The 11,090-nt window shown below is 52.2% G+C and overlaps 1 protein-coding gene across 3 annotated transcripts in view; it reads right to left on the reverse strand.

Annotated features, from left to right (window-relative positions):
- Positions 1-10,729, reverse strand: part of CALB2 (calbindin 2) — a gene marked incomplete at its 5' end in the record, with an annotated part of 28,670 nt that extends 17,941 nt beyond the window's left edge. For all 3 annotated transcript variants that reach the window (XM_082677396.1, XM_082677395.1, XM_082677394.1), the window contains one exon: positions 10,633-10,729. In XM_082677396.1, coding sequence (XP_082533522.1) covers positions 10,633-10,729 — 97 coding nt within the window. The remainder of the gene's footprint in view (positions 1-10,632) is intronic.
- Positions 10,730-11,090: the final 361 nt, after the last annotated feature.

Here is an 11,090-nt window from a genome sequence, read left to right on the forward strand (position 1 = left end):
CAGCAGGTGGCAAGCCCTGGTCAGTAGGGCGAATGAGGTCAGAGGCAGAACTTGGGTCTTTGGGGTAGGAGGGGGTACTGAGTTGAAGAGTGTCCCCCAGGGACTTCCCTTGTGGTCCAGCGGTTCGGACTCCATACTTCCACTGCAGGGGGCACGGGTTCAATCACTGGTTGGGGAACCAAGATCCCGCGAGCCGCTCAGTGCAGCCAAAAAATAAATAAATAAATAAAGTAGACTTTCTAATAAAAAAAAAAGAGTGTCCCCCCAGAATCCATGTCCACCCGGAACTCAGGATGTGACCTTATTTGGAAATAGGGTCTTTGCATATGTAATTAGTTAAGATGAGGTCATACTAGATTAGGGTGGGCCCTAAATCCAATGACTGGTGTCCTTATAAGAAGGCCAAGTGAAGACACAAAGACACACCGGGAAGAAGGCCACATGAAGACAGAGGCAGAGATTGGAGTGATGCGTCTCCAAGCTAAGGAGCTCTGTGAATTGCTCGCAACTACCAGAGGCCAGGAGAGGGACATGGAACACATTACCCCTCAGAACCTGGAACCAACCCTGCCAACACCTGGATTTTGGACTCTAGCCTCCAGAACTGTGAGAGAACCAATTGCTTTTGTTTTAAGCCACCCAGTTTGTCGTACTTTGTCACGGCAGCTCCAGGAAACTAATGCATAAGGGAAGAGTGGCAAGAGAAAAGCAGGGATGGGGGCACCTGAGAGGTGGTTGCAGGGATCAAACATATGGGAGGCAACCTACTCCACAGCAATGAAGAGAGGGGGTGCTGAGGTCTGTGGAGGTAGATTCAAATCCTGGTTCTGCTGTACTTACGAGCTGTGTGGCTTTGGGAAAGATATTTAACCCATGTCATCTGCAAAATGGGTAATTAAATGGGATTTTTGCATGTAAAGTCCGTTACGGGTGCAGTGTAAATGTTACTATTGTTTGAGTTCAATTACCAGAACTTGTATAAAAAACGGGAATGAATTTGGGTGAAAAGTGCTGTTATCGGGACCGGGTCCCAAGGTCAAGGCCTGACTTGCAAGATCACGGACGTAGTAAGAAGTCCTTTAGGTTCTTCACCACTGAACCCAAAAGACCTAGAGACCAGGGCGAGCTGAGTCCATGGTCAAGCTCCCTGGTCTGTCTGTGACCGGGAGGAATCATTTGTGGGTGGGAAATCAGATAGGTCTAAGGCAGTGCTCCCCAGACTGCTGTGAATGGGAATCTCCTAGAATCTTAAAAAAAATATGGATGTCTGGCTCCCATCCCCAGACATTCTGATGTAATTGGTTTGGGGTATGAGCTAAGCATTGTGATTTTTAAAAAAGCTCCCCAGGTAATTTCCATGTATATAGCAAGGTTTGGAAACCACTGACCAAAAGTCAAGTTCCAAATCTGATCTAAAGCAGTGAGCAAGGTTCCCATAGAGACTTGAACAGGAAAGGGAGATGGTAGCTTGCTTCAGGGGCAAATGGAGTTACAAACTAAACAAAGAGAATAAAAATAAGTATTTAGCCTGGCCTTGGTGGGGACTTTGGGAGGCTGGAGGGCGATGTGGGAGTCGGGATGTGTGTGTTCTTCCTAGCCTCCCCCACTAGTGTCCCCTGAGAATTTAGATTTGGAATGAATAATCCTAGTGGCGCCCTCTAGTGGAGAAGGTGCCACAATACATAGTGTATGGAGGAATCATGTGAGATAAATTAAGGTTTTTTGTTTTGTTTTTGCGGTACGCGGGTCTCTCACTGTTGTGGCCGGCCTCTCCCGTTGCGGAGCACAGGCTCCGGACGCGCAGGCTCAGCGGCCATGGCTCACGGGCCCAGCCGCTCCGCGGTATGTGGGATCTTACCGGACCGGGGCACGAACCCGCGTCCCCTGCATCGGCAGGCGGACCCCCAACTACTGCGCCACCAGGGAAGCCCCTAAATTAAGTATCTTTATCTGCAGGGAAAAGATATGATTGTAATTGCACGCCGGGAGTGGGCATGGTGGGGAGAGATGAGACTTGAGTTCCCTTTTTTCCCCTAGGCTAGAGTGGTCATCTTTCTTCTAGGATGTTCTGAAAGCTTCTTGGGAGAGCTGGACAGCTGCAGCAGGGGGAGTGAGGAGGGGAGGGAGGGAGGGAGGGAGGAAGGGCTTTCTAGACAAAAAGGCAGTGGTCCAGTTGACAGTGCCACTGAGTTGGAGGAACGAGTACTCTTTCTCTCGCTGGTCGCTCCCTGCCGTGATCTGTCTATTCTTCCATTTCTCAGGCAGGAAGCTGAGCTCAGCTCTGGGTCCAGGAGCAGGGGCTGGGGTTGGAGGGGCCGGGGGGCGGGGGGCAGGGGTGGAGCTCACATTGTGAGCATGCGCTGGGGTTCGAAGTACCAGAGGCCTCAGAGCTGGGCCCGGGCCAGGGCTGGGTGGACACCTGAGTCAGTGAGTATGAGTCTGTTTTGTGAGTGTATTAGGAGGTGGCTGAAGTATCTATGATGGCTGCTTGGACAGGGTGGGCAGGGAAGGCCTCGCTGAGAAGCCCCAGCTACTAGCAAAGGCACGGAGTGGGGCCCAGTGCCCCTGTGGAAAGAAACCCCTCTTGCCATGCTGGGAATTACAGTACCACCTCGCTCTGTGCAAAGGGACAGAAATGTTGTTCAATTCCACAAGCCTTTATTTATTTATTTATTTCTGTATGCGGGCCTCTCACTGTTGTGGCCTCTCCCGTTGCGGAGCACAGGCTCCGGACGCACAGGCTCAGCGGCCATGGCTCACGGGCCCAGCCGCTCCGCGGCATGTGGGATCTTCCCGGACCGGGGCACGAACCTGTGTCCCCTGCATCGGCAGGCAGACTCTCAACCACTGCGCCACCAGGAAGCCCGCCTTTATTTTTTTGAACTGAACAACAGTTCAACGTTGTGGGAACTATAGCCAAGTTTAGATATGGGCCTGTTCCCCAAGAGCATTTAATGGTCTACGGGGGTGAGGCAGCCAGACAAGAATAGCAGGAATCTACCAGTTGAAGGGAGAGGGTGAGCAGAGATTAGATAGGCAGGCAGGGGCTGCAGGGCCCAGATGGGGCATCCTCCAGCACTGGGGGAAAAGGTCTTTGCTACTTTGGCTTCCCTCAGAGCAACTTCCTAACCATCACGTGGTAGGCACCTATTATAGGAGGTGGGAGTAGAGGACAGGTTGGCCTACCTCCTTGCAGGGAGGACTTCAGCACTGGGCAAGTGGTTTGCTTTTTCTATGACCGTCTTATAGGGGGGTGGGGTGACTGGCCACCACGCAAATCTCATGTGGATGGGCATGGATAAGGATGTGGTTACCATAGCAACCATCATTCCTAACTTCCCCATATCAAACTGCAACCTGTGAATATTAGGGAGGGGGATGGGAGGAGCCGGGGACCCTGCATCCATCCTTATTCTGGGCTTGCTACCATTCTTCACCACCATGGTGCCTCAGTTTCCCCAAATTTTGAAGTGAGACAACACTTCTTTACAATTAATCTGACCACAGACACTTGGAAAAATTGACCAAAGAACGCCCTGCCTCACAGTGGAAAGGGGCTTGTTTCTCACTGAGATTTGTGCATACAGATTTTCTGAGAGTTGAACAGGTAAGAGGAGCCCGATTAAGGGTCATAAGTCTACCACCAGCTCTGTGACTGTCCATGCAATGTCGAGCAAGTCAATCTCTCTAAACCTCAGTTTCTTGATCTCTAAAATGGGTATAACTATGCTTTTTTTTTTTTTTTTTTACTTTATAGAACCATTGTGACAGCCATACAAGATAAGGCTGTGAAAGCATTCTGGAAAATGTAAAATCTCACATAAATGGAAAGCATCATTTTTATGCTCTGTGCTCTTAAGGTCTTCCGAACCAATCCATGGCTGTAAACCCTTCAGCCCAAAGAGTGCCACCATGACTGCAGCCTCAGAGTCCTGATTCTCAGCCCAGGCTATGTATTAGAATCACCTGGGAAGCTTTTCCAAGTGTACCACTGCCTGGGCCTCACCCCCGGAGCTCCTGATTTAATTGATGGGGTGAGGGTGTCTCGTGGGCATGTTTTCAAAGCTCGCCAGATGATTCTGATGTGCAGTCAGGATTAAGGACTGCTTCAGTGCGACCTGTCTCAAATTTTAAGGTATGCAAGAATTACCTGGGGAGCGTATTAAAATGGAGATTTTAATTTGATGGGTCTGGAGTATGAGGGCTTGTCATTCAAAGTGTGGTCTGTGGAACGGGAACTTTGGAATTACCTGGGAGCTTGTTAGAAAGGCAGAATCCCAGGCCCCACCCCAGACCTGCTGACTAGAATCTGCATTTTAACAACATAGGAGCATGAACATCTCAAAGCAGAACCACTGCTTTTGAACGTGAGCATCTTCTCCCTAGAGAGACAGCACCTTTGGCTTCACATTCAAGGTTGAGGTGGGGGGTTGGTGTGAAGCCCGAGATGGTAGACAAGAGGGGCCTAGACCAGCACTATTCAAAGAGTGGTTGCGGCCTGACGGTGTCAGTATCACCTGGGAGCTTGTTATAGATGCAAATTCTCGGACCAACCCCAGCCCAACTGAATCAGAATTGTTAGGAGTGAGGCCCAGAAATCCGCGCTTGAACCAGTCTCCCGCGCGCTCAAGTTCGAGAAGCACGGCCCTAGGGCGTGGTGCTCACCAATCTGTATTATTCTGTGTTGCGGAGTTTAAGGAAATCAAGGAGGGGAGTTATGCAGTTCTAGACTCCTCGTTACCTGCACAAGAAAGCATTCATGAAGCCAGACCTCCTGGCTGTCTGTCCGGAGTTCAAATTTATGGAAGGGCAAATAGCCCTCTACCCTCCAGCCTGAGTTCCTCTGGGACAAACGCCACCCTTTGCGGCAAGAAATTGACTTCCTCAGGCTCTGCTCCAATATAAATATTACTTTGCACGGTGCTCACCATTTACAAAGAGCTCTCCCCTCCCTGCCCCAGCTGGTCTTCAGGACACTACCAGGTAAACAGACGGGTGTTATCGACCTCGTGTTCCAGAGGAGTTTGAGAGGAAAGAAATTGAACCACAGCTAACAGCCTGTTTTCCTTCTGTTCACCCCAGGGACGATCTCTGTGCATATCTTTATCTTGTTTTGATTTCTCTCTTTGTCAGACACACACACACACACACACACACACACACACACACAGACACACACAGACACACACACACACACACACACACACACACACATGTCTCCCAGAGGCTCCTGGGGGGGAAAAACCCAGTGCAAACAGCTACTGGATGAATGTTTAGACACTTGACTTTTAATCTGTGTTTCTGGGCAGAGCTGCTTCTGGAACAGAGGCTCTGGAGCTGGGCTGGGTCCCCTGCACCTGTGGACATCTGGCAGCCTAATGCTGGGCCAATTCCTGGTGTGGAGGAGGCCAGAAGGATGGGGCAGATTGGGCTAGAGAGGAGGTGAGGCAGCCGAGAGCCAGAGAGGAGGGGGAGAGGGCCAGAGCCAGAGGCCCCAGCTGGGACCCGCGGGGCAAAGGCGGGATCTGATGCAGTCCTCCAGGACAGCCGCCAGGTCCAGAGCCGGAGAGGCGCAGTTCTTGAAGTGTCTCACGCCTGCTCTGTTAATTCTGGCTCCCTGGGTATCGGGAGGGATTTCCCTGAGGGGTCTCCTTAGCCCCGGAAACCTCCCCCAGGGGCTCAGGTGGTGAAACTACTGAAGTCAAAGGGGAATAAACAAGGAGCGAGGGCAGGGACGCGGGATCGCTGGTGGCCGCCCACGCGAGGCGAGGCGAGGCTGAAGTGTCCTGTTTGTGAAAACGCCCCCGCAGCTGCCTCCCTGGGGAGCCCCAGCTCTCAGACACAGCTGCATCCCCCATCGGCTGGCTGGGCCATGGGGCATGAGGGCCTCACAGAGGATGTCCGCAGCTGGCATGCCGCGGACATCCACACCAAAGGGCACAGTTGGCAAAACAAGTGGGGAATTCGGGGGTGAAAGTGGAGGTGGGATGGGGTACTTATTCCTAGGGCTTACCCCAGGTGGGGCAGGAGGCTGCTCCCAAAGGACCCCAAATCCTGACATCAGGCCTAAACGGGACACACGGACCCCACAGAGAAATGCCGACAGGGTTAAAAGCAAGCTGCCCTCAGACAACTTTGGCTCCCTCCCAGCACCAGACCCCTTTGCCTTTAATGCTCCAAGAAGCAATCATTTTTATAAATCCTGTAATTAGCTTATGAACAGCACAGCTGTATTGCATAGTAATGGCCATAGGATTTGTGTAAATGCTTAATATATACCAGATATTCTCTAACCCTTTTGAGGCAGGTCTTTTATTATTATTAATTTTTATTGTTGTGTTAGTTTCTTCTGTGCAGCAAAGTGAATCAGTTATATGTATACATATATCCCCTCTCTTTTAGATTTCCTTCCCATTTAGGTCACCACAGAGCATTGTGTAGAGTTCCCTGTGCTATACAGTAGGTTCTCATTAGTTATCTATTTTATACATAGAGGTCTTCTCTTCAGTATTCCAGAAGACTTCGTCATTTAGAATTCCAGGGCAAGGTGCCCAGGCCTCTCTCCACCTGCGAGAGGCGCTGTTGTTCAGCGTTCTTCTGCTTCCGCTCCCAGGGACACAAGCTCCTCGGTGCCTGAGAACCTGCCTGAGCACTCTCTGTCTGGCCAGTGTCCCCCATGGGGGATGGGTTTGGAGGATGCTTCCGTTACTACTACTGGGTGTAGGAGGAGAGAGGAGGGAAGACTGCACAGGGCCTTCCTCAGTTCTTGGTGGTCCTTCCTGTCATTCATTTTCGAAGTCCTCAGGGCCACACCCATATGGAACAAGGGTCAGTCCCTGTGCAAGGCTTTGAGAACCTCCTGCATCACTAGGGCCATCTGGAGGCAGACAAAGGCCTAGAAAACTCTGGGCAGATTCCCACACCTGGAGATATATATGCATTTCTTTTGGGGGGAGGGGGGGTGCCCATAAAATTATTTTCTTCTTGAATATTTATTGTTTTGCTGATTACACAAGAAACACATGCTCTTGTAAAACACTACAGAAATTTACTTATAAAGTTAAAGAAAATACCTTTTAATTTTACGTCATCTACTCTGTAGAGGACTACTGTTGTTATTGTCTTTCAGATATTTTCCAGCATACTTGTTTCATTAATAGTAAAGATGGGCTCATACTGTAATAGTGTCCTGCCATAATTTAAAAAAATCTCCGTAATACATCTTGGACACTTTTCCATGTCAGTACAAAAGCCCCATCTCAATCCCATTGGTTGCATAATATTCCGCTGTAGAGATTAGCAGGATTTATTTTTCTGTTCCCTAGGGAAGCACATTCTTAAAATTTCAGTATCCCAAAGAACTTGACACTAGGCCCCCTTGTTCACATAACTTTATGTACATGTACAAGTATATCCATGTAGGTTGATTCTTGGAGTGAGTGGGATTCCCTGCATTGTCCTGTGAATGTCTGCTGGCCTCTGGGAGAGGAAATATCCCTACACTTGCAGTTGCTCCCAAAGGGTAGCAAAGGCCAAGGGCAGAACTTGGCTCCCCACGGACCTCGTACTGATCGTCAGCAGAATAGGAGCCTGGTGGCCGTGTGGTCAGAACCACAAAGAGAGGCCAGCGTGAGCTCTGAGCTGGGCATCCCTCTGAAGCCTGGATCTTGCAGAGTGAGAACGTTTCTGACCAAGAAGTGACCAGGAAACAACAGAACGGGGGACTCAGTAATGTAGGGCATGTAAGGGTCACTCAGAGCATGGGGATGTTATGTGGAAGAGCTCCAGCCCCAACCTGGCTCATAGGGTGCACTCGGCTGCCGTCTTCCCTTCCTCTGCTTTTGAGAGATGACACCTGAACGTTTCCAAGGGCATGACCTTGGCTGACCACTGAGGAGGAGTGGGGGGGGGGCTAGGAGAGGATTCCTGGGTCCCCCTACCCTCTCACTTTGCTGTGTGATCTTGTGAAAAGAACGTTGCCTCTTTGAGTCCCAGTTTCCCCCTCTTCAGACACCTGCTCCTTCATTAGAAATGGGCTGAGTTAGGAGGGTCAGATTCCCTGCGTCATCCCCACTGTCCTCGGAATCCAGCTTCTCTGCGGACTCCTAGTCTCTGTTTACTGGAGTCCAGGACGGGTGGGGTGGGTCAGTGCTCCCCCTGCTTGGTGGCTGGGACTAACTGGGCTCCAGAGAGCTCACCCCAGGGACCTGGTGAGCCGTGGAGAGTCCTCCCAGAGCTCTTTAACTCTGTGAGCGGCAGGGGGACACTTAGAGTCGGGGGAAAACCCCCAAGATAAAAACAGAAGCCAGAGTTAGTAAGAGGAGGCCCAGCCAGGGCAGGGAGCGCCTCGGGGGGGAGGGAGAAGCTCCCTGGCAGCCATGGGAGTTCGGAAGGGGACAGGTACGGAAGGTCCAGAGCAAGTGACCCACAGCTTAATTCTGGGTCCTTTAGTCGAATTTCAGTTTGGCTCTAGCCTCATTTTCCTAAATCGCCTTCTGCGCCATCTCTGGTATTCTGATCCTTTTTGCTTTCCTTCTCTGTTAGGTCCATGGTCCCTCCTTGGGACTTCCCTGAAGTGGTGACCAGAGAGGGCGATGGGATGCCGAGGGGGACAAGGAGCCAAGAAGCAGTCTAGCTCCCCTTTCACATGGTACCAGAGGTACGATGGTTCTGGGGGTCTTTAAAGACTCTTTGGCTTCATGCTAGCTTAGCTATGCTCCAGCCATAGGACCCCTTTCTAGTATTAAAGGGACTGCCCATCACCTCCGAGGCTGGATCAGGAGGGAAAGTAGGTGTCCAGAAACCAGAGTTGGGGAATTAAGCGCTGGCCAGGAACCAGTGCCGCCATCACCTCGCTACATGACCTCAGAGAAGTCACACTTTGTGTCTGTTCCCTCATCTGCACAAGGAGAATCATGGTCTGCCCACAGCCTCACTGTGCAGGACTCAAGGTGCGACTGTGTTTTGAAAAGTACAAAGTCTCAGACAAATGTGAGGATTTGCATGGTTATCAAGAGCGCTCGTGGTTGACCCCGTGAGAACTGGGGGAGAACAGAACTGTGGAGTCCTCTGTTTATAGCTGACTCATCTGGCAGGAGGCCTGTGGTATAACCTTGGCCGCTTGATAACTTTCCTTGAATCATGCAAGTCTCTGGTGCAGATAAACTGGCAGGAGAAGCCTTAGGGAGTGCGCGTGTCACCCAGAATACAGAGAGGCTGCAATCTTTTTATAGCCCTTTCCCCCAAGGGAGTTTTATGGTACCAGCCAGGGATTGGAAATACAACCCCTCCTTAGCCCCATTTTACAGATTTAACAATCTACCCACCTCCTTTAGTAATTCATAGGCAGATCACCATCCTAATCCAGGTGTCACATGCCCAGTCCTCTGCACCCCGAGATTCTCAGTTTGCTCCAAGGGAACAAAACTTCATTGGTTATCATACCCATTAACCCCTGCCTCTGCGCAGCACTCTGGGCCGAGGGCCTCTGTTTAGCCACCTTTATGCCCGCCCTGCCGAGGTGAGGAAGGGAAGGGAGAAGCATGGAGGGAGCCTCCACCTGCTCCTCCCTCTGGTTCCCATGCCCCTCGCTCTCAATCCTAGGATGAACACCCTGGGCCACCACCCTGCCAGTGGTCTGAGATGCCAGAACGTTTCGGATGCCCACCCCGGCCAGGACCTCAGAAGGAAATCAGATCACTTAATTTTTTGGAGTGGTGGAGAAAAATTTGTCTCTAATGATATCAGAAGCCTCTAAAACGAGGTGGGGGGGGCTCCCTTTATGCCTGAGTCAGGCCATCATAGACCCTTGTAATACCAGTCCTTAGAGCCAACTTCCAAAGGTTGTTCAGTCCAGCCCTCGATTTTTGGGTGAGTAAATGTCAAGACCACACAGAGCAGAGGGTGGGTCACTGAGGCATTTAAGATTGTGCCTCCCCCGACCCAGAGAAGGAAGGAGTCACCCAAAGCACCCAGGATTATCACCATGAGGGAACATGTCAGGCTGGCACCCCAAGCTTGCCTCCCACCACACCCTGTGAGTGGGACCTGAATGCCCGTGAGGGATGGAACGTGGGCAGAGGAAGCCTAGGGGATGCTCACTGCCTGGATGCCCTCTCCACTCCTGCTCCCACCGGACAGGCTGGGGAGGCCAAGAGTGTCCCTTCAGGACCCCCCAGTTTGCACCAGTCCCCAGGACCCCACGGGGCTAACCTGGTATTCAACAAAAGGGGAACTTGAGGGAAAAAATGAGTGGGTGTCTGAGACCTGTGGCTGCCGCAGCTGAAGGCAGGATGTTACCTTGAAGAGAAAGGCGGGGAAGATAAGACGGCAGGGGGAGTCATGGGGAGCCTTGCCAGCCCAGGCCTCCCCTCTGGGAAAGCCCCAACTTGCCCAGAATGAGGCTGCAAAAGCCGGTGGGCTCTGTCGTCTCTGTCAGGGAAGAAAACTTCCGGGCGGTTGTCACCAGGGCACCCAGGTGTCTCCCAAACTCGAGACCCCTACCTCATTAGGCTCTGCACCCAAAACACCCACTGGGGCAATCTTACCCCTGCCCGCAACTTCCTTGCCCTCTTTTCTCCACCGCAGGTCCCCTGGGGGCGAGCGGGCACACAAGTTAGGAGCTTTACTTACCGTCTGCGTCAAAGTGCTTCCAGATCTCCAGGAACTGGGACGCCGTCAGCTCCGCCAGGTGCAGGTAAGGGGGTTGCTGCTGCTGCGGCCCAGCCATGGCGAGCCGCTCGGAGACCTCAGGCAGCACTGCGCTCTCCCTGCGCGCCGGCTCCTCTACCGCACTCGGCCAGGTCTCGCGCGCCACGCTGCCTTTATATACAATCCGGAGGCTGCGCCCGCGCCCCGCTGCCAGCAGGAGGCGCGCGCGCTCAGAGAATCGGCTTGGGTCTCAGCGGGGCGGCGGCCGACCCGGGGCTCCGCAGGGGTTCGCAGGGTGGGGGCGCCCGTCTGTGCTGAGACCACTCCTCGCCTGGCCAGGGAAACAGAGGCTCTCGGGTGCAAAGGGGAGAGAGGCTGCCCTTGCCTTCCTTCTCCCTCTCTCTGATCATCTTGAGTGCAGCCACCACGTATCATCACTA

The sequence above is a fragment of the Grampus griseus genome (assembly GCF_964374135.1).
Source record: "Grampus griseus genome assembly, chromosome: 19".
Taxonomy (NCBI): domain Eukaryota; kingdom Metazoa; phylum Chordata; class Mammalia; order Artiodactyla; family Delphinidae; genus Grampus; species Grampus griseus.